General features: G+C 33.9%; 1 protein-coding gene across 4 annotated transcripts in view; it reads left to right on the top strand.

Moving 5' to 3' along the window:
* The window catches only part of LOC145975141 (multicopper oxidase 3), a 110,490-nt gene that overhangs the window by 53,792 nt on the left and 31,181 nt on the right, over positions 1-25,517 (top strand). Inside the window, exon 1 of one of the 4 annotated variants that reach the window (XM_083105375.1) lies at positions 7,164-8,299. The exons of the other annotated variants lie outside the window; for them this stretch is intronic. Within the exon in view, the coding sequence (XP_082961501.1) occupies positions 8,185-8,299 (115 nt within the window). The 5' untranslated portion in view covers positions 7,164-8,184. Of the gene's footprint in view, positions 1-7,163; positions 8,300-25,517 lie in introns of those variants that run through there. 4 annotated transcript variants of the gene reach the window in all.

The raw sequence follows: 25,517 nt of genomic DNA, 5'->3' as shown, positions 1-25,517 counted from the left end.
TATCCCGACATGATTATGGGATCGATATTGAACAGTCACGATCCACATTCACAAAGATACGAGAAACGGTACAAGCTATGCACGCGCGTTTCAACCGCTTTTACTTCGCAATCGAGATGCGAGACATCGTTAGGTAGAGATAACAATATAAATCAAGTAGAATGCGCACGTCTTCCCATCTATTGGTGATCATGCGTGAAAAGAACTGTGTGAACGGAGAAATGAATGGGAGAAGACGTCGGCTCTCGCAGATGCATTGTGACAGCGCATTTTATCCCGCGATGTCAAGCAAGGGATAATTATCGTTACGTTCTTAAAGTATCTCTCGCGTGCCTATTTAGTTGTCATTTAAGCGAGCAGATTTCCCGGAGACATTTTATTCTTGGTTCACCTTGTTACCGTTTGTTCTTTTTCTTTAACGAGCAATAAGTTCGTCGACGAGGAAAATCTTTTAAAACTATTATATTCAACGTAAAGTAATATGATTATATAAAATATAAAATAATATGATTATATATAACCGATAGAATTTATTTTCTCTGCTAAAACATTTGTTAAAATTCCTTAGTTCGAGTAATCTAATAAATCAATTGTGCAGTTGTCTTTCAAATTGGTTCCAATAGTTAAGACTCTAATTCGCGTTATATAATCTAATACGTAAAATACTCAGTAAACATTTCTTGATGTATCGATTTTGCGTTGATTGTAGAAAAAAAAATAAAATCGAAAGATTTATACAGTTCGTTAAAGAGTCAATTCCATGTTTGTAATAAACCGTCAGTCACTCAGTTAACTAAGATTACGACATTTGTATCTCTCTTTGTTCTTACCTCAATCTGCACGCCTGAGCAAAGATCGATTTAACACGGACTGTCGTTTCTGCAAGAATCATGACCGGAAGAGGTGGTAGTCAGATTTTTTTATCGCAATCAAACGCAAATACATATATTAGTACTGTTTCTTTATATAAATGAAGGTCGTAGTTTATTAAAATTATTAGTCTTTTGCCATCATCACAACTTTCCAGGAAACTCCAAATTGCACAATAATATTGCCACATTACGACAATTAAGTTATTTTAATTAATAAGGAGAGAGAGAGAGAGAGAGAGAGAGCATGCATATTTCATTAATTTTAGAAAATTGAAAAACTCTTAATTATTAATACTTAATTAATTAATACAATCAACTTGTAGTAAAATTGAGAATATATTATTATTTACTTAATTAATCTTTTTATACAAATTTCTTTAGGCTTTATACGTTTCATATCAGAAATCTAAATTAAATATTTTTAAAAAAGAGATTTATCGCCTAGATAAATTTCTCTCTCGATATAAAATTCGAAAGTGGCGTAAAAATTAGACGATTGCTTGCCATTCACACAAACCTTGCCGCGAAATTCTTGAACGATACTGTATCGTACCAAATTTTTTTTTGATTCACCAAAATCGGCATTCAATTTGACCAAGTTTCGCTGATCACGTATAATTGAAAAACGTCGATTTTAAAATGAGTACTGCGTAGCAACGCTCCCATATAATCATAGCAATTAATTGGCATACCTAGTTAACCAGCGTGCCTAGGTTATTTAGCAGATCTCTCTCTCTCTATTGTCCTCTCAACAAAGCGACTTTTTATCCTGCGAGTAATAGAAATCTGTACGCTTGCAGATGAGGATGATGATTATTCTAACGGCATCTTGGTACTTTAGTGACTCATCACGACAGCTCAAATTAAAGGATTATTCGGCAGTCAAATGTCATTATAATAATGACGCTAAGTTCGCTAAGTTTTCTATTCTGCGATGTATATTTGCAGTACTATTACACCTAAGTTCTAATGATTATACCGTCATGGTCGATAATCATCTCTCATTTTGATCGGAGTATTAGTTGCAGCGTATAGAGCCTATAAGCGCACATTAATTACGATTCTAATTAGTATAAAAAAAGATTTATATGATCCGAATTTCCCATATTAATTGCATTTCCCACATTTTTTTTACATTTCCTCCACGGTTAAAGAAAGATTAATTGCGAGTTTGTCAAAGAAACGGTACTTTTTGTAGAAATTAATTAACCTTTGTAATTAAAAAGTACTTAACCTTTTTAGATTAATCAGCTAACATTTCTAGAAAAAAATTAGATATGCGAGATGCTTTATGACACAAATTATTTCACTTCTTTGAATCGTTCGAAAAAAGTGTTAAAGTATTTATGCAAATATTCTTCGCAGGACAAGTTTTTTGTGTCCGCGAGAAGAAATCAGGATCTCGTACTCTTAGTACTTTGCGAGATATATTAGCGAACTTTAACCGTTGAATTGCTTCACTTATTTGCTTATGAAAAGTCTTACTTCGATCGTAAATTTAAATGCAGATATCTCGCGGATGCCTGCTCCTTCCGCGAGATATTTCTTCTCATCGCGCGAATGCCATTCCAGGACGAACAATTAAAAACGCCGTAATAAGAAGGAAAAAAAAACCGTTGCTTCATTGCAAACTAAACTTTCACACGAACAAAAACCCGGCGTGTCTATAAAGCGAGGCGAGGCGGCGAAACACTTTTTCACGAAATTCGGATCAGTGAAAGTATTAATTGATTCGTAGCGCGCAGCTATCCGCGTATCCGTGTATATTTGATTTAATTGTTCGCTTTTATATTTTCGCAACGTAACGGCTCGTTAGAAATGTAATCCGTTCCGCGATTTTCCTGAATGTGCTCTCTCGACTGCTTCACTCGCAACGTATCATTATTATGCGATTCAATCTTCTTGTGGACAAAGAAAAAATGTTTTTATTCCGTGTCACGTCTTGTCCATTCTTATCCGTTATCGTAACTGATTTAAAAATAAGTAGAATTATATGTTCACTCGTGAATGCAAATTTTTCATAATAAATAATGTTTTTTAATTTTGTATATAATTTATCAAAATAAGCTTTTTATCACAACTATTAATTTGATAAAAATCGTTGTGATAAGATAAGAAGGTAATAAGTATTGTAAACTCGCATATGTTACATAACTCGACATGTTCTTTACGCGCATTCGCTTAACAAGTGCAAGAGCGAATGCATATAACGTATTATTAATCCGAGTCAATTGTGGAAAAATGAAGTTAGATTTATTAACTGCGGAAAATACTGAAATCTACAATTACTCTAAGCTTTGATGGTTTAATTGACTGCAATCGTGATATTTATGTCTGTATGGATTAACAATATCATATGTGTGAATAGAAAAGGAAAAGTTTGCATTAATAAAGTATGATTTTCTACTGTTTGAGTTTTGAATATATCGCAGTCAATTAAATCGGAGCCCGTAGAATAATCATAGATTGCAATATTTTCTACAATTAATAAATCTAACTTCATTTTTCCACAATTGACTCGGATTAATAATACGTTAATAAATATATATATATTATACAAAATTATATGTAGGCAATTTATGATATATGTTAACAAGAAAAAAATATGGCAATCATACATATTTAATATAAGTTAATTATGACAAGTTATCTGATTCAAAATAGAGAGTTTTAAACTCAAAATATATATATATATATAAGCTATAAATATATTATTAAATTAAATTTATCTTCCTAAGCATAAACATTCACGTTTATCTATATCGCTTTATGAAAATCATAACTTTCTATTTGCTCAGTAAACATTATTTTCGCATAAATAAGGATTAAAATGCCGTTTCATCTCATTTATTTATTCATGCATATACTGCATGCGTGTGCATATAAAGATTTATTTATGATGCATAGATAATATATTCAAATTCTAAGCAAAAACTATGTAATCTTTTAGTAAACAAATCTAACATGTACAGTGCTTCTCAAATTATATAAGATGTCATCAATTCTTGCTTCATATTTATATGAATTTCAACACTATATAATCCAATTAACATTAAATACGAAATATCTTGAATTCTGTTGACTTTATATGCGTCTCGATATTAAAAATTGTATCAATTGCGCACATGTTAGATTTTTTTCTATTAAAAATTCAACACGCAAACTGATGCTTTAAATGTCTAGTTCACCTCACTTCTCTATTTTTTTACATCACTCTTTAAAACTCTCGTAAAGCAGCAACGCCCTTTAGCGGCTCGGAGATTTAGCTTGCTTATAAATTTGTATGATTAGGAATTCCACTTTCGTCTCTGGCAATTTGCTGGAGATCAACAGCCAGTGCCGGTTCGCGAATAATTACTGCTCAAGACTGTCCTTGCCGCGGCGACATTTGCATGATAAAAATCGGGAAAGCAATCGAGGCTTATCGGAATCGGCTCCGCTCGCTCGGATTCCGCTCACGATTCCGCTCGCGACACCTTCGTGTGGCTGGCGAACGAAACTTTTCAATTCTCAGACCGGCTGAACGATCGACTGTTAAAAGTGCAAACGCCGGATTAAAATCTCAACGGGGCAATTTACGTCGTTCCGCTCGGTGCGTTAATTGATTCCCTTTCAGTTTCTAGCGAGGATCGAGCCGATATATCGTTCGAGGCGACGAAGTAACGGAAACCGCGCGATACCTCGAGAATCTCCTCCCGGGGAAAGACTAATTGTAAGTGCGACGAGTGCGTTAGAATGCGTCGCGTGTCTGGCACGAACGCATTTCACTGCTATTCGCTTGGCGAGAGATGCGTGATTGCTTTCGTCATGACGGAGAGATGGACTTGTCATCGGCCAGTTTTACTTTTCCCGCCGTTATTTTTCGAACGACACTCTTTCAAATTAGACCAAGGACAATTATTAATTTGACAATTGAACCAAGGACAATTTCACGTACGCGAAAGAATGTAAAAAGATTTGACACTCGAAAAGATGGGACATTATAAACAATTTTTGGCGGACGCAAAAGAACGCGAAAAGATTTGACACTCTCGTAAAGATAAGTATCCGTGACAATTTCTCTTCTGACGAGCATTTTAATAAATTTTCGATTCATATAATGTCTGCAGAAAAAACGCATTATCCTTTTTCCCACGAGCTTCTTTCCCTAATTACACCCTGACGAACGGCTTTATTTTCTAACGCGTCGCCCCGGGACAACATACTAAATACACGTTGAACGTGAATGAATTCTGATTGAATAATCACCATCAGGCCGCGTTATCAGTAGCAAATATCTCATTGAATCGCCAGCTTTCTCGCGCGCTCGTCTTTCCCTTTTTCTCGTCGCGGTAGACGGACCATCCATCGGGAAAGTGATCTAGTATGACGGTTGACCACTCGGGATCGGACCGACACCACGCCGTCACACTTATCTCGGCATGACGAATCTTTTCGACACGGTTCGAGCCTCACGGGCGAGCGTGGCGAGCTTCCGCGTTGCGCTATCGTCGATGCTTAATGAGATCTGAAGGACGACGAACAATTAAGTCCGCCACCGAAGTAGAGTGCGGTCTTATTTGGCGAGCGCGACCGGTCGATTAAAAGTCAGTCGATCACGAAGGTGTGCGTTACTAATTACACTCGAATGTGATTTTTAATCGCCATCGATTAATTGAAGTGTTATATCGTATCATAATTATCAGTAGTTTGATCGTAATTAAAAATAATAATTTTTTAAAATATACTTTTAAATCAGATGACGAATTGTATTTTTTTATATCAAACTATAAATTTTGTCAATATTTTTTGTCGAAAAATATTTTTGCAAAAAATAAAAAGGAGAAATCAGTTTAAAGAAAAAGAGAGAGAGAGAGAGAGAGAGAGAGAGAGAGAGAGAGAGAGAGAGAGAGAGAGTCTTAAATATCAAAGTGCATGATATTTTGACGCTTGAAGGCTAATTCGAAAAGTCACATTAAATTCTCCTATTAACTTTAATAAATCTCGAGCTGTCATGCTACTTTCAAAACGAATAATAACATGTTACATTAATTGATCAAATAATCTTCAACATCGTATCAAATATACAAGCTGATGTATACTAATTGAATTTAAATAGTTGCAAAAAATTCTTATGTGATAATTCAATAAACTCACTGACTAGGAATCTTGAAACCAATTAAATTTACATATTTTAGATAAAATTAGTTAATAATTTTGAAAGAAATATATATTTAATGGAAAAATATTCAAATAATACAAGATAAACAATTATTGTCAAGATCACTAGCATTAGCGCCATAAACATCGAAGTTAGTCCAATTAGGAAGAAAAGAAATAGCCATTTTTTGCATAGGCTATCGCGGAATGCTATCGTGAGATTAGGCAGCCACCCATCAACAATGCCGATCGAAAGTCGGCCGCGGTTTTCGCAAGCGCGAAATACCGACGTTGTTCTATAGAAAGGGAAGTGCCAAGGTAAGTCAATCTATGAGAGCCAGTGAATCGCGGTTGCTCATTGCCAAGGTACGTCAAGGTATCCGAGGCCTGGGTGTGCCTGGACGATTATTATCGAAATAGTCTTATGGCGCGAGCGAAATCGAAAGGTGCAGCTAAGGAAAGTTCGCTCTCGGGGCAGCGTATTGTACAGCATATGCCGGCGGTGCCGACCGTGCCACATCTCACGCACACGCGTAGAGCACGCATTCACCAAACGGCAAAACGTGGCCAGAGTTAGACAGCTTTGAACTGATTTTCCACCGATGTTCGCCAATATAACTATTCTGAAAAATCTCGCTTTTCTGATATAGAAAATTATTTAATTATTTAATTATCATGATTTTATTATCACGTTTATCTGTAAAATTGTCGAAATCTCTTAGAAATATATATGAATTAAATTTTAGAAAGAAAGTAAAAATAGTTGTCTTATAAAGATTTTTTTTAACTGCAATGACACACAAATAAAATATTTTAATTTGCTGTTATCTAATTTTAAAGATAAAATATAATATGAAAATAAAAAAATATAGAAAATTGTAAATTGTTTTTTGATAAAAAATTGCCACAAAAAATTAAAATTCTAGAAGAATAAAATACGAATTGTAATTTGTTATCAGGAAATCAATTTTTATCTTTCTTTGCAAAATTTCCTTATTCTATTCTTGTGAAATATTATAATTTATTTAATTTATTTATTTTTTATTTCGAATTATAATATTGTATATATTATAGTGCGCATTGCATGCAACATATTACGAAAGTTCATCAATTTTCATCAACATCTCGACTTCATCTGAATTGCAGAGTTATCCCCTCGTAAGTAAACTTGTTGCGGAAGTGGTTTCCATTGGTTTTTCCTAAGAATAAATGCACAACGCGCATATTTACATTCGATCGAAATGAAAACCGCAGACAAACGATCGAACGGTTACGCGGTATCCTAGAGCAGCTCGCGAGTCTCGCTCCTACAGAGATGCGGAAAGAGAGAACCGAGCGCGATCTTGGCTGGCTCGCACGCGAACCCCACCTAAAACCCCCTTCACCTTCGTCGACCGCGATCGGCGCGCGCGAAAGGGGGGAAAATTTCGTTTCGCGAGCTTGCACGAAGTTCGTTATCGCCGTATCGGTGCTTGTCGAACGTGTGCGACAATGATATTCACCGTCTCGATGTAAAATCGGGGGACTTCACCACCCGAGCTCCATCCATCACCTCTCTCTCTCTCTCTCTCTCCGTCTCTCTTTATCCGAGCTCGCGCTCCACCGCCGCCGTCGTCGTCGTTCGATCTGAAAAGGAGGTGAACGCGCGCGAAAGTGTACCATTGGGCAAGAAATTGGGGTAGCAGCCAATGGTAAGGTGCGCGAGGTGGAGCGATAGGTTTTAAATAGGTGTGCAAGACCCCGTGCGTGGATACGAAAGCAAAAGTATCGGTACCGAGGACCGGCGACCGATAGCGCGGTGCGAGATCGAATTCGGGGGACGAGAGTGCGAGGATCCGTCTTCCTCTTTTTTTTTTTTTTTTTTTTTTTCTTACGCGGTGGGACCTGGCCCGATCGTTCCGCGACGTTCGTTGATGGTCGTGGTGGTAGTTTCTACCCGGGGAAGATACACACGAGCCGCGGTGTGAAACGTACCGAGAGGAGTGACGGTCCTGCTGATAGAGCGGCGGCCACAAAGTACTCAGTTCTCAGTCGACGCTGAGCCAGTGCCTCAGCAAGTCCGCTCGAGGCGGTAGAGAGTCCTGAGAGAGTTCGCCTACGATCGCGTTCGTAGCCGCGCGTTCCTTCCTCCGTCAGATCGTTGTCTTTCGCGCTAAGAAAAAGAGGATCCCCGATGATGAGGTCCTACGACGGCTACCGGGCACTCATCGTGCTCGCGACTATCCTCGCCCACATGACCGGCACGTTGACTGTGCACGTCGCAGGCAACAAAACCAAGAGACAGAGCGGTGAGTCATCTTCTTCTGCTCCAATTCTCTCTCTTTCTTTTTCCGCGTCTTATTCTCTTTCTCCGTTTCCGTTACACTGTACGTCTGTATCTCCTCTTCCTTGTCGTGCAAGAAAACGATCCCTACCACCTTCGTCAGGTTCGCATGCCGCGCGTTCCGCCTCCTTCATCTTCTTCAGCCACCTGTTTCTTCCTCCTTCGCCCTCTTCTTGATGCGGACGCATCATGTCGGATTCATCATCCGCGTTCCTTATGCGTGCGATCCCTTTTTTACACTCTACTTTTTTTCCTTGATATACATATTACATCTAATACTACATGTATCTTCTATTTCTATTTTTACACTTTTTATTTTCCTTTACTTTCTCTTTTCCATTCGCTCGTTTTTCCGATTCGTTGTTTTTTAAATTGCTTCATATCTTCACTGTCTTTTTTCGCACTTTTTTTTGTTGGAAGTCCTTTATTTTTCTCTTATATTTATTATGCATCTCATTTCTTTCTTATCTAAATGTTGTGGTGATATATTTTCTCTTCTTATTGCTTTTATTCTTTCATTTAAGCTAGTTTCTATTCTTTTTCGTGTATTTTCCTTATTAATAGCTAATCGCATGCTTGCTTATACTATATCAATGTAATGTTGATGTAATTTTCGATTAAATATCGATAAATAAAGTGAAGTGTTAGGTTGTGCAAAATGCGTGCGGAATTATGAATGACACGCAAGTGAATCACGGTGTAGTGACGGTCGAAACACTGACGCGACTTAAAAGTGACAAGTTAATTAAACATCAAAACAAAATGTAGTACAGCGTGCTGTAGTGTGCATGTGATTATTTTCATGTTACTCAAAGAACGAGTTTATAAGCGAAATTTTGACATATTTTTAGCTCTCGACATATGATCGACTTACTTGTGTGTTGAAAAAATATAGATACAAAACATTTTTTACTTCGTATTCTTAAAAAGATGATAAAATTCGGAAAAATGTAAGAAAATCTAGACGATTTGTGTCAAAAAAATGTATTATCATGAATTTTAAATAATACACACACGGTTACTTTGATTCTTGTTTTATTTCTTCATCTTTTTTAAGCAAAAACTTTGAAATACATTTTTTTATACAGTATATAAAATATATATTTAAAAAATAGAAAATTCTTGAAATTTAAATAAGAAATAAAATTTTTAAAATTTGGTAAAGCACAATACCTGTATAATTATCATCAAAAAGCTTAAAAAATATAAATGTTCCAAAACAGATGGAACGCAAAAAGATTAAATACGATAGATGAAATCATTGATCTACCATATGATTAATATTTACAATACTCGATAATATTTGAAAGTTTTCAATCTTCAACATATTCTACAGATATCCTTATTTTTTCTTATAAAGTTGATAACGAATCAATGAACTAGCAATATAACAAAGATACGTAATGCTACCGTTACATCTATCAGTTTCTCCGCCGATGTGGGCCAAAGAATTACGACAATTTGATGTTCAAGTTCAATAACACTCGACATAAATTCGTTGAAAAATGATGCTTCCGCAAAGATTTGGGTCGATGGCCGATTTTCAGACAATGCCTTAATCCGTCGTAAAGACCAATTTAACTTGAGTCATAACCGTGAAATGTAACAGATGCCCGATGATCACCGCCTATGAAAATAATTGCTGTAATTACAGTAAGCGTAACTAATCGTATTATACACGTGGCAATTATTTTTGTAATCCGTAACTGTTGAAGATTCCTCACTAGGATTCCAGAGCTAGGATCGAGATCCACATTTCGTCCCTCTTTTTCTAGATACCGCTATAGAGTTCTGCTTTCGGTTTCTGCATGCGATCGATCGTAAAGAAAATCGAGAATTCGATATGTTCTACCTCTGCAATATAAAATCATAAGGCATCGATAATGCGGCCTTGCGTGCAAATTATAATTAACTGATAGAGATTGGTGATGATAGAAAATTGTGGAGAGAAAGTAGCGAGTTCTTTTTGCGAACGTCTTTAGTAAGACATGAATTCCAGCACGTTCAATATAAGGTGAAATGGTAATGATCAATCGTAGTGATAACAGTACGCATTTTATATATAATTAGACTTCTAAAAATAAACGGCCGTTTACCGTAATCGTAATACTCGCTTAAATAATGCGAAGAAAATTGAAGTCAATCTTATCGATTGAATATAAGAGCTGCATTCCACGAAGCGGTGCTAATGTGGAAATTAAGAAATAAATTGTTGAGAAATTTTTCTAGTTTTTTTTTCTAGAATAAAAAGAAGATTACAGAATACTTCAAGGAATTAATGAGAATTATTTAAATAAAAAAAAATGTAAATATATATGTAAACTCTTATTACTCGATTTTGAAAAATATTTATATAATAATTTATTATTAACAAAGATATTATAATATTTGAGATTTCTGAAGAGATTTTTTTTGAATACCCAAATTTAAATTTAAATATTCAAATTGTTTAAATAAATTTTATTTCTCGAATTCAAGAAAAATACTTTAAGGAACAAATATTTTAAAATCTAACATTTAGATTAATATATCAATTTTATTGAATGTTCTTGAACATAACGAGTATTAAAAATTTAGCTAAATTTTAAGTAAATAAGTTTTGAATTTTCCATTGTCCGTTAAGTCTCAATCAATCCGATCTTACTGAAATTCTCACGACCTCTCGACGTATAGCGAAGTATGATCGAGAAAATATATTTGAACGGGGAGTTTAACTGCGAACAAAGTCGTGACCAAAGCGTGTTCGGTTTTCCTCATCGACCTGCCGCCATAATTTGTTACTTCGTTACCGGTCCAATGGCCCGGTTCGCTCCTTTCCGCAATTAAGCGCAACACACCTTGCACATTTGGCTAAATAGAGCAACGCGGATTGAGTCAAACGGCAACCTCACATCCTAAATTGGTCGAATTCAATTACCACGGAATGTAAACGACAACGATCCACGAGCGATCGTTCCTAATCCAGGATCCGGACACGTTTCCGTCCTGCGAAATACTCGCTCGATATATCGGAATTTCTCAATTATACCGGCTTTTATTTGTAAGTCAAACATTTTCTTGGCAATCATTAACGATTCCTTAATTTCAAATCGCAAACCCTGGTACCCTGTTTACGCAAACTTTCGAAATTTTTACGACTTTCGTAAATTTTTAGGATCGATTCAACTGTATCTCCCATCATCTCATAAAAATCCTCGTGTCCTGATATTATTTATTAACGAGATTGTAATTGACATAATTGTATATACTTACTTTTACATATATTTATCTATTTTTATTTACTTACTAGTTAAACTAATCGCAAACATAACAAACAGAACAAGTCACACACTGATAATTATCTCACGTGAAAGTTATTACAAGAAAATATCTAAATATAAATATAAATATATGCATTAATTAGTTTATACATGAGATGTCAATATGTACAGATTAGGTATCAAGTTTTTACAGTCTTGTGCTTTGAATTGAAATGAAAATAGACTCGATTTGTTCCCATATCTTTCGATGCTTCTACTACTGCTTCCCAGGCTTGTGAACGAACGTATACCATGAACCTTTCGATGCGATCGGAACGAGTTTGACTCACGGGGAATCACGAGTGTTTTCTAGTGTAGCGCCTTCGTCGTTGGCATTGCCACCAGAAATGGCTTTTCAACGTGTGACTGGCGGCATGCCAGTGCATATAACAGTTCACCGTGGACTAGCTAAGCAACTTGCTCACCTACATGCAGCAGCCGTTCACACGCCGCGAGATGCTTCCGCTCGTACGTTCGTTATCGCTGCACGATTCTCGGCTGATATAGCACGTACGATAAAGTCGGACAGCCTTCAAGTCGAGACGTCCGAAAGAAATCGATCGATTTCTTGAAAAAGACGCGAGCAAAATTTTTTACATACATATTAAGTGATTTTATTTAGCATTAAATTTATCGAGATAAACAAATTGTACTTAAATTTACGAGATTTATATTTTAAATTTGTCGATATAAGCAATGGACACAATAATGTATCGCGACAATGTAATAATTTTGAACTGTCACTATCAAAATTCATAAAACAATCCAAAGAATTATTTCAATATGCAAACGAAAGAATTTTTGAAGAGATAAAAATGTAATTATTATTTAAGGAAAACAATTTTTTCTGTACAAATTAAATTTTTTAAAAGATATTGTGAAAGATTTTTGCATAAAAATGTGATAGCGGAAAGAACTGTATAATTTTTCTACTCGAAAAAACACAGAAGTAAATGTAAAAAAAATTAATTTTTGATAAATTTGTATAATTTATACTATTCAATTTTACTTAAAAGTATGTTAAAGTATAAATATGTTTCACGCGATAAGTAAACGACGTTAATTTAGATATTAAATTATGTGTGACCGATTAAAACGCCTTTCTCGGAAACATTTTAACTAGTTTCTTACGCTATTTGCACTTGGGCTATTCACTAGAAACTTGTTGAAACGCCTTGAAACTTGTTTATTGCTGAAGTATTGTACATAATAAATTATTACAAACACAAGTAATTAATTGATTAACAAAGTAATTTTCTATCGTTGAAAGGAACTGATTTAAGATTCGCTATTTTATTAATATAATAATTATTTAACCAGGTATATATATAATTAAATAATATCTAGATGAAAAGTCATGTTTTTACAATTCACATATAAATTCAATTAATGTAACGTACTTTGACAATTAAAAAAAAGTATACTACATATTGTGAATTACTTTTAGCTTTTATTAATCAAAATTGTTAAGAGAAAGCAATTTGCGGTGCGTTTCACTTTTATACCATAGTGGAGTATATTTCTGAGAAACTATGAGCATTAAACAAAATGTAAATTATTCAAGATCCGTGTTTGATTATTCAGGATTTGGAAATTTTCTGCCACATCATCTCGTGAATCATTCTGTATTTCTCAAACAAATTCGGATAAATGAATAAGAAGTGGCATGGCATGTAATTTTTGCAGACATTTATATGCGCATATATTTTATATACGCACTCGTTTACCTGAATTAAAATTAATTTAAAGTCTCAGCTGTTTCACTGTCATGCGAGTAAAACAGCCTTAAACAGGAAACCTAGCGATGATACTTAATACCAGCCACTCGCAATACGAACAGGGAAACGAGCCGTGAAACGACGACGATTCCAGCTGAGCTAAAAACTGGTATTGTATCTCGGGATTCCCTGACGAAACGACGAGCAGTCGTTCCTTTTCACGGGCAAACAAGCCTAGCGAAATGCATGCGTCAGTGAACTTGGGGACCGGTTCTTTTTTTCCCCTCTCTTTCTCTCTTTCCATTTCTCGTCACGCGCCGAGCAGGTACTATCATTGCAGGTAGACGAGGATAAATGATCGTACGGACACGCGGTACGGAAATAAAGATAGAAATCGCGGCTATGTAGATGTCGAATCGAGTCGCGCGACCGATTTTCGCCGATCTTGTTGTCGAGATCGCCGTTTCCTTCGCGACCTACCGCGATCTAGGTTAAACCCCGCGGTTCTCGTATCGTGATTCTCCCAGCAAAAGAGATCCCAAGGTCGAGACGATCGAGACTCATCTTCTTCTTCGTCGTTGGCGGCAATCACAGTGAAACCACGGGATACGTCACGCGTATCCCGTGCCACGGGTCCGGGAAAATCGTTTCTAATGGATTTCAAATTGCGACCGCGTGTATCTTGCTTCATGCCGAGATGGTGATTCGATCGATCGTCGATCGAGGGGGACCGATTGATTCCAGAAGCAGACGACCTCCGAGCGATTGAAAGTGACGCCTCGCCACGTGCGTTCGCGGCTCATTTAGCAATGCGATTGCACGTTACCGGTTTGTAGATCAATGAATGATGCATCAGACAGTTGATGCAGTAGTGATGATCATCATTGAAACGATGTAGAGAAAGTCCCATTCAATTCTTAACTAATCTGCATGATGGGAATTTTAGTTATGAAAGTTTCTGGCTGCCTCATATTGTAATCCTTTGTTCACAGAGCTACATAACATGTTTCTACATAACGTTTCAAAATATTTTATAAAATACTTTATAAAAGTATATATTTCAAAATATTTTATAAAATATTTTATAAAAGTATATTTATATATAAATTATATATTATTTATAATTTATACATAAAAAATATAAAATTTTTATACACGTCTATATAAAAATTTTAGAATCTATATTCTTTAAAAATAGATTTGGGAGATTTCTTTGAACAATTCTTATTTGCTTTTAATGACTCAACCATCCATCTTTCACGTGCAACAGATTTTGCGGTGATTTATCCGTCCTGAACAACTGATCGAGTAGCAATGCAGATAATTGGAGAATAGCGGAAAATGATTGCCTGCCAGAGGATAGCAATAAACAATCGGTTGCAGCGGATCCAATTATTTATTCCGATATGCGCATCGCGCCGTAAATACTTATAATACTTGATACACGAAGAAAATGGTTTCTAACAACTATAGAAAATTGTAGCATTTCCATACGATACGTGTATTGATAACTCGAGTCCAGTTGATGTCGATTCTGCCTGCGTGAAGAACTGTTGTTCGTCATTTTTTTAACGACGCTTAATAATTGGATAATAAATACCTACCGGTAATTAAAAGCACGATTTATCTGTCGAAATAAATCAGGCGCCGTTTTAATTCGCCGTTAATCGAGGCTAAATTAACCGACTGGATTTACGCGACTCGCGATTGCGAGACATGACCTCGTAGACATGTCGGGTGCGATGTTTATGACACTTCTGACTAGTCGCTATACAGAACCGTGCGACTCCGAGAAAATCGACCTGTAAAACTCTAAATCGGTGTACGATCGATCTTTTATAGCTCCGAGCGTTACCGCGACTCCTCTTAAGGACTCTTTCCTTTGTCGGCCGAGAATAACCGAGAGTAACCTTATTTCGAGCTGCCGGCAATCACGTTCCTGCATTAATTGATGCTCACGAATGTTAACGACATAGTTACCGGAGACGATCGATCGGTCGATCATCAGACGATATTAATTCAAAGGTCGATACATCAAATAAAAAACTTTATATTTTTTATTGTCATAGTTAAATATCTAAATCGCAATTATAAGTAACCTTTATTATTCTGTAAAAGTAAATAATTGGAGGATTATGCAGTATATGTTTAATAATATATATAAAATATAGTAAAATGATCGGTATAAATATATGAATGGGCGAGAAAAATATCACATTTCGCCTAGAGAAAAAATTCCTTCCACGCGCTTTGCGTTACACGTGTAGTTGACTTTAATGACATCCATTTCCGAAATTGGTAGCGTTGGAATACGAATTTAGTACGCGGTCATATCTGCGAATTCTGCAGTACAAAACGATTGGATAATCAATGCTGACGAATGTCGAGTCGCGGCGATCGCTTCTGGCGCGACCAACCGATCAGTCGATTTACCCTCATCGATCAGGTCAATTGACTGACTTTGTATAAATGCTACTTTGCAACGAGTAGTCTCGAACCGCCAGTAGGCGATCGGTCTTTTCTACGTAAACAGGGTGCTCGGAGGTTTGACTAAGTAGCAGATTTCGAAGCTGGAGCGACCAATTTCGACGGCTGTCGTGTTCCCTAATCAATAATTTCGACACAATCCTTTTTTCGCTCAAATTTAAAGTCAAATTTGCGCTAATAATTTCCTTCCTGTATTTCTTATAATTATTATAGATTTTTATTTTATATTGAATGTTGCATGTATAGTAATCATCAATATTAATGCAAAATAATTTAATATTAAAATTAATTAAAATTAATTAATTGAATTTCGGATTTTTCTTTTTGTAAGAAAAGGAAGCTTCTTCAATGTTAATAAAGAAATATTATTTTGATCCAACTATCGAAGATTACTTTTACGATATGTATGCTTTTTACTTCTGTTAGAAAGTTATAACAAAATTACATGGGAATATTACATCCAAAATACGAAATCGTTATCTTTTAACTTTCTAAGTTTACGATGTGGCAATTGCGAATTTTATTGCCTCATCATCTGAGCTTCCTTGTCGATCTCATCTCATTATTAGCAATCATATTTAATTGGTTCTCGATACCTAATTTTAAATAATAGCGGCAAATAGATGAACATGAACACTCAACATAATTCGCACATAATTTACTTAATATGGGTAAAAAATGTTCACATATGTATTTACATGTAAGTTTGCCTTCGGCTGTCGATTAGGCTGTAATTAGGGTGGCCGAATTCCAACATGGCAACGAAGTCCAAAACGAGTATTGAGGCATGAAACATACAACTTTTATACGTAAAATTAGCTTTGGTAGATCAAGCATGTTTGTTTTTTTCCTGCATTGAAATTTATTTTATGATCCGAAAGTAAAACAAAGAAGAAAAATTCGATTTCTATTTCATTCGAAATGCTAATTTTTACTTTAGTTTCTTTATACTCAAAAATCTTTTCAATGATTCGCCTTGATAAATATCTTGCCATTCAAAATCTTTTCAAATGAAAATGAAAAAAGTTATAATTAAGTAATATTCTACGAAATAATAGAAATTAGCAATACCGAAAAAGCTCTTTATTTTTATCGAAATTCGATAGTGAATAAGTAACGGTTTTTGGGAGAAAGTCCGCAATCGGAAAGCTAACGTCTCATCGCGTCGATCTCAGGTATCACGCGTAAGATTTTAGTTCCGCATCAGTGACTGATTTCACCCCACTCACAAATTTCTATATTTTACGATTTTCATGCTTATCTGCATATTTCAAGAACTCCGATTAGATGGAATCACAATGAGTTCTCGTTTCGATGCACATTGATTTGTTTTCTGTATTTAAAATGCTGTGTAATTCTTTCATGACATCGATAAAAATCTTTCAATAAAAATCTTTTTACGCTTTTAAAGATAACAATTATTTAAAAGGATTCTTTTAAAGTATTAATATTTAAAAATTCAAGATATTTTAAAGAATTTATGATTATATAATTTTAAATATCTATTTTATACAACAAATTTTATACACTTTAAATGGAATAATGCTTGATGAACAAAGTTACTAATTTCCCGATATATTAAAATTAAAATAATTGGTCAATAATAATAAATTATCAGTTTTTGTTATTGAAATTTACATTGTTTTATTTAATCAAAAGTATCAATTTCAATTTGACATTAAATGAAATTAATTTAAAATGATGATTAATTATTTTATTTTCGAAACTATAACACAATTTAATAAACACAAAACTGATATATAAATTATTCGTAAATTCGTGAAATAGCGACTTGAAAATCACAGGATGTTAATTTCTTTGACGATTACATCACGAACAGACATCACGAGATCAGCAACGTGTAAAATTTCGCAATGGGTAATCATTGTCCGTAGAAACCAGAGAAATTCGCGAGATTCTCGTTAAACACATCACGCTTTGCGAGTTTATCTTGTCAACGGACAATACGCAGACATGAGAAAGAATCGAGAGTATCTAACGTTTTATCTCTTTTCGCTTTCTTTTTTCTCTTCGATCGTAGATGTATGTCTGAAACTTTCGAGGAACTCTCCGGTTCGCGCGACAACTTTGCGTGCGAATTCGTGCGTTAAAAGGCACTTCCGCTGTACGCAACATCGCCAGTAAAAGTGCAGCGCTATGTTCCTGCATCCTGTCTCTTAAATTTTTTTACCATCGCAGAATATCACCGCGATGGAATGCATGTCGTATCTTGTGTCAAGTTATGTTATTTAAATGGACAGTGTCCGGTAAATGGACACGCAAAGTACAATAAAAGACGGTAGATAATTACATGCATCATTAAGAAATAATGCCTTATGGAATTGTTTAATTAATTATTTAAATATATTTCTAAAATTATTTTTAGAAAGTTTTACATTCCTTTAAGATGTATCAAATTTTACATTATCTTTTTTAATGGTAAGATTTTTTATTATATATATAATATTTTCGCAAAAAATGTTTCTCGCACATGACAGTATCTTATAACTTGTCGAGATAAATATATCTTACTGTATAATTTAAGTCTTATCTATGTGCTTTCAGATAATATCTATGGAAAGACTTTTCCTTTTGAAATAAAATGTATAATTTATTTTACTTTAGTTATTGACATTTCCGGCTATTGATATGTCTTTTATAGCACATAAAGCTATTTTTTCTCGCGAAATATTGTGGAAAAGATTATTGAAAGAGCAATTTTAGAATTTATTTATTTTTACTTTATACATATTTATGTATATCAACATTTCAAGATCATGAAATAATGCAGTGTTTATTATTCAGTCTCTATTCAAGAAATTGCTTAAATTCCGTGCAAAAAAATAGTTGCATAAGCGGATGGCAAAAAATATTTCCCGTCAGAGGCACATATAAGTAATCTGTTACACTTTACGTCCGGTCTAATAAGTGTTTTGTCGCCGCACGACATAGACGTATCGTGATTAAACCAGGACGCCGTGACAAAATATCTTCTGTCCACTTTTACTTCCGGTCACGCGTTATGTGTTAATGGCACATTGTCATGCGTTTTTGATGTAGCTTACATATTTACAATTATGCCAATGTGTGCTCGTTTTGTAATCTCTGTTTCGTAATATCTATTTTATTTTCCTTGCGTGTAAATGCACTCAGAAGCAATTATTTTCGCTTCTTAATATTTACGTATTGGTGATGTATGGTGATGTATGTATGAAAATGTGGCGAAAATAATTATTCAAATCATATCTTAGAGCGCAATTTATGAAAAATTAAACCCATTCCAAGAAATTGATTTAAATAAAATCAAAAAGATTAATTTAAAAAAAGTCTTCAATTTGTCAAAAAATTATTATTATATAGATTTGGATATATTTTAAATATTTTGGATATAATTATATAATTTTGAATATATTTTCTTAATTCGATATTAATAAATAGTTTTATTACGATTCTTTATTCAATTTTTTATTCAAGTTTCTAATTAATTATTCTCTATTCAAGCAATTTTACTTTTGCTGAACATTCCATTCAACAAAACACCATTTCGCTGAATTGTTCTCGATTAATTTAATTTGCGTACGTCAGAATGATATATGGTCGTTAATGAGATATAGTCGTGCGTCTGCCGGGATAATTGCGCGAAATCATTGTGCTATGAGAATGCATATATCTCTCGGGAATCATTACATTACAATTAGACATTACACACCGAGGGATAATAATACATATGTACTTGCCGATGTATCTAACGTTGAGGAATTGCTAAAAGGAATCGGTTTGCCACGAGCACGCGAAAGGCGTGTCTCGGACAGAACTTTGAAGTTAAAGGCGTTGAAGCTGAACGGAACATGGTCCAAAGCGAGAGAGGGACAGTAAACGTGAATATATACGTGCACCTAGCAGCGAACTGTAAACTCTGAACGAAAGGTCTCTCGGACACGCTACAGTTTAGTCTTTGCGCCTTGAAGCCTTGATCGAACTTTTCTTGATACGTGATATATTTTTTTTATGATTTATTCAAGCAAGACATTTGTAGATGTGATTTATTACAACGTATTATTATTATTGATTTTATAGAAAATGAATTATGAATATTAAAAGAGAAAGAGGCGATTATTGTACTTTGAAATTTAAAAATTGATTTAGATTTATCAAAATGGAATTTAATCTCATGATTTTTTATAATCATGAGATTTTTTATAATCGTGAAATTTTTTATCTATAAAATTATTTTTTAGAATATTTTACTTAGAAAAGTTTCTTAATTTTCTAATTTTCTTAGTAGTAAATTTGATGAAAACTTTTAATCAATTTAGATAATATGTTGTAGCTTCTTCTATTTTTATTTTCCACTTTGCTTCTTTTGTCCCTACGTTTTGATTATTTCGAATCAATAATTTAATACGCAACAAAGGGAATAGAAATACATTATTCTAATATTGAATGATTTGAAACGTTTTAATATTTAATTATTCTAATATGGTATGATTTGAATAATCAAAGAGATCCCAATAACGGTAAGAGCTGCAATTTTCATTCAGGACTTTGTACGTATATCATAATCGTATAAACCGCCTCGGAGAGAAAGATCACCTTGAGTCTCCAACTTCGCTCGGGATAAAAGCGAAAGGCAGTTTGCATTGCATCGTTCGATAAAAACAAATGTCGACAAGTTTATGCTATGCGTAAACTGACAAAACAGCAATGCCATTAACTCCACCGTGAGAACAGGTAGCAGTGCTCACGCGCGCGAAGAACAATGCTTTAGAGGATCCGCGGTGTCCTTAGAATATCGCGAAGTTATTGTGAGCGTTACTTTGCCTGCCATCCTGATCCTTTGAATCATATGTAAGCTCAATCAACTGGAACGACTGGCCAATTGCACTAGCAATATAATATTTTACCCAAACATGCTATACTTTTTATAGCATTCGAATGTAAAAATTCCGAAATTTACTTATCAAAAATGCTGAAAATAAAAAAGAAAGAATTAATATGATAATAAATTTATAAATAATAATCAAGGAGATATAACTAGATTTTTACTAAGAAATCTCGCAAAAATTTTTAATATTTTCCCCTCTCTTTGTATAATGTTTTATTAATTAAAAATTAAACATAAAAATTAGTATGTTATTAATATATTAATATACTTATAATTTTATTTATTATATTAATATATTAATTTATTTATAATTTTATTTAATATATTAATAATTAAAATATTTAGTGTTATTGTAGTAATTTCTTATAAAATTGGATAAGTTTTGACACATTTTTGAAGTTTGATTAGAGTCAAAAAATTTGTAATGTTTAAGATTAACCTTTATTCAATATTGGTTATATTTATCTAGCCAGACTACAAATTTATTTAAATGTACAACGAGTAATAATACTACTATGACATTTAAATTATAAATTTGACAATAATATTATTATCATCCTATTGTGAAATCTTTTTTTACAAGATATGATTAAACACACACATTATACTTATTTTTCAATCTAAAAAAATTTTTTCCTTCAACATTAGTAAAATTTATTGAACCAAAACAATATTAAACTAGTTATTTTGGCCGCTAAATATTCTGTCACTCAAACACAAGCATAAAATAATTCATTTAATTATATCAAATATTTAATTTTTTTTTAGCTTAAAAACATAATGATCTCATTACATATACATCTCTCTTCTAGTTCCTTCTTTCGTGCGTGAGAAATTTTTTTTTAAATAACGGGCAACTTTCGATCTCTGCCACAAAATATTCACACCAGCAACAACTTTCATGCTTTTCGAAACACCTTACGTACAATAGTTTGAAGAATAAGGAATATCTCCGAGCCAATTAAGCATTATGTCATCTTCGTCACCTGTCCGTCTGCCAGATTTCAAGGAGCCTGGATTCCTTGGCATTTTATTCGCCCGCTAATTAGCAGTCAGCCGAATCGGGCCGTGATGCTGGGAATACTACGATCCTTCATAGGTTCTCGGCACTTGCTTCATTTCCTGTACTTAATAGAATACCGGTTGTAAGTTGCACCACACACTCGCCCCACGCCGGCGATATAATATTACCGTCCGCAATCCTCGTGCGTCCGGGCTTCGATGCAACAACTCTCGCACGTCGCTGTGACACTTTGCCCGTTTCGTTGCCTTTTCTGCGCGATCCTCCTAGACTGGTGAAACTATGCGAAATTTTTCCGCACGGACATTGGCCAACGTTTCTCTGACAATGAGCTCGTTGTTACGTGTAGCTGGTGCTCTTGCTGATGATTACTTAACCCTCGGGGAGATAAACAGACGCGGATTACTCTTTTCATTTACGTAAGAAAACAAAGATTCTTTACTGATGTGCAATCTATTTAAAAAAAACAGCTGACTATATTGTATTTTTTTATCTTAATTAATCTAACAACAGTCAACAAAAGTTAATATTTTACTGTACGCGTTATAACATAATCTATTATAAAACATATTGCGTTCTGCCAATCTCATGTCATCATCACTTCTTTCTTCTCGGCTGTGTTATACTACGGTTTCTGAAATTGTTAGTTCTCAAGTACCTTCAATTACTTGCTTAATTAGAATTATCATCGGAAAATAAAAATCTGATAAAAAGCTCTTGTTTTCGTGCGTGTACTATAATTTCTCAGAGCAGGAAATGCGTTGCCGGAAAGCGTTTCGTTGTTCCGCTATTTTTATATTACATTTTGCCAGCACAATGTATGACAATGGCCGCTCTGTGTCGTTACATGAGATGAGCACTTTCAGAAAATACCGCCCACGATGCGACTGCAATTCTCATCTTCTTGCAACGTGAGGTACTTCACATTTTCCATTCTTTATGCAGAAAAAGAGATAATATCATGCAATTTTACAGACATAATTCATTCCCCACAATAACAATCAAAAAAGTGAAATAATAATCAGCATATTTATATAAAAAAATTCATTTATATAGAGATAATATTCATAATTAAATAAAAACTATTTCTTGATTATATTAATATTTATATTCTAGAGACAAAAAGAGAGAAAATATGTATGTTTACTAATATAAATTATTTTTATTAAAAATATATTTGAAGAGAGAGTTTTAAAATTTATCTAAAAGAAAAAAGAAAAATGTATATGATGGGGAAACAGGAGGGATATATTTTATGTAAAAGAATAATTTTAATTTCAAATTTTAATATGATACCTATGACTCCGATACAAATTCGGTAATTTTTCAAATTAATTGTCAATCGAATTTTCCTAACTTGCTCTTCGCAAGCATCGCTGCATCAGAACAATGCACATATTGCTTCCTACGCTTATTTAGTAACGTTCATGTTACCCGTTCCGTCAAGAAAGGTTACTTAAAGTACACGATATGATAATGATCTTTGGTGGTGTGTGTGTGTGTGTGTGTTTGATATAGTTCTTTCTTATTCATCTCTGTCATTCATATTTCATTCATATACTTTATATAATGTAATCATGAATGAAAACAACACAAGATGCATATAAAAAAATACCATTTACAGTAAAAAAGAAAATAAATATAAACATAAAATTATACATAGGGGATTTTAATTAATTAATTTTAGGATACATATTTAACTATTAGGATAAAATTTCAATCAAGTCTTACATGTTATACTTTAGAATCATAATACTGTGTCTAAATTTAAAATAAAAATATACATTATGATAATTAATTCAATTATTGAAGCAATTATAATGAGAGTTTGCCTACTTTTCTCGAAAGTCCGTATATCTGCGGACAATCAATATAAAAATCAGCCGCGGAAAGCGAGCGTCTACAGAGCAAAAGACGGTGAAATTCATCCTTAATACACCGATCAGTCGTGACGAAGCAGAAAGCGAAAAGCACTTATCCTGGTTATTGTCTGTGCACCCACGCCGCGCCTGGGAGTAGGAAGCCGCTTTTTGCGCGCGGTTTTGTCGGCATCCTCCCCGTGCAAAAAACGGAGAGGCGTGTAAAGCGTGTGGCGACGACGTGACGAGAAAGTGCCGACCTACCGTCCTTGTTTCTCGTAATCTCCTGCCGCAACACACCCTTTGCGCCTGCACCCACTCCCACCGCGGCCCCCATCAACTCGCGTTGATATGTCAAATGCAATCAAACCCCCTAATTGCGTCAGACAATCGCAATCAACGATTGTTCACGCATGTTTCGCAATTCACTCGAGATCCAAACACGCGGATGAGAGGGATCTCGTGCGATATCAATCAAGTCTATGGAAGATATTCCATTATGAATAACATTATTTCAATCATTGAAGGAGAATTGTATGATAATATATAAAATGTTATTATATTTCTATTCAATTATACTTGTAATATTAGTATAATCTTCTTTCATTTAATATCTAAAAATAAAATGTAAAAGAATATCTCTTTCTTAATCTCTTTCTCTTTCAAGAGGTTTCTAAAGTTATTGGCGCTTTCGTATATCAAGGTTAATTTTATAGCATAAAAATGTCAAAGTCTTTGATTGTTAATCTAATGCACTTCTGTAGCCAATTCGTAGCTGCGTAACAGTTCTTGCTGAAACATAATGAGAGCAACTTGGATTATATTTCCATTAGAAATGAGTATAACTTGTGGCATTATAGTCTGACTGGACCACTTTTGTTGAATCTGTGAATTCATATATATTTCAGTTCTATTATATGACAATTTATTTATATATTATAAATAAATATGTATCAAAAAACTTTATAATGTTTTTTGAGTTTGTTAAATTTTCTTCTCGGCTCATACCGTAAATTTCAATATGTTTCTCTTTGAATTATGCGATCATTAAATGAATCCGTTAAGTTCAGTAAAGATTGAAAATCTCGTGTGTTTAAGTGCTCGACGAAATTTATTGCATTTTAACGGTGGAATCTCATCTTTAATGATCGTAAACATATTCAAAGATAAGGGATCTTTCACCGAATAGCGTTGAGATATAGTCTAAATTGTCGCGCAAGTATGTCAGTTCTGTGTAACATACATTTTTATAAAATGCCTTTAAAAAAAATTCTTTCCTTTCCTTTTTACAGATTGTGAAATCAGTGTTGCATCCATATTTATTTCTCGGTATTGCATCTATATTTATTTCTCATAAAATTTTTCTAACTAACTTAAATTAACATGTTTGTTATATTTAATTAAGCATGTTAAAAAATTGAATATATTTTTAGAAATATATTCATATTTGTAAAGTTATTTTATTTTATTAAGGCTTTTTGCCTGTTTTTATTATAATAAAATACCTTGTTTTATATAATGCAATTTTAATAAATAAATGACAATTTATAACAATAAAAATAACTTACGATAAATAATTTAAAAATAAATATGGTGAAAATTTCATTTTATACATTAGTGAGAATTTTTTAGAAAATATTGTACATAAGAACGAATAGAATAGGAAAAGAGTGAGTAGCAAGGGAAAACGTGTCACACGCCGTACAACTCACGGCTGTTGTTCCATTCTCTGTGTGAATGAATCTAGCACATGTGCAACAAGTCCCGTTGCACCTGCTCATATATTTAGATGCCTTGTCTTTAAGAATGTGTTGATCCGTGAGAATTTTGTAGATTTATTATCCATATAAATTTATTTTTTTACAGAGCGTGTTTCAATGAAATGATGTTGTTTCGAGCTGCATTTACGATCGA

This window comes from Camponotus vicinus, unplaced genomic scaffold, assembly GCF_025532165.1.
Source record: "Camponotus vicinus isolate PSW18456_S1 unplaced genomic scaffold, iyCamVici1.0 SCAF_7, whole genome shotgun sequence".
NCBI lineage: Eukaryota > Metazoa > Arthropoda > Insecta > Hymenoptera > Formicidae > Camponotus > Camponotus vicinus.
The sequence above is the reverse complement of the archived record's forward strand: the minus strand, read 5'-3'. Positions and strand labels throughout refer to the sequence as shown.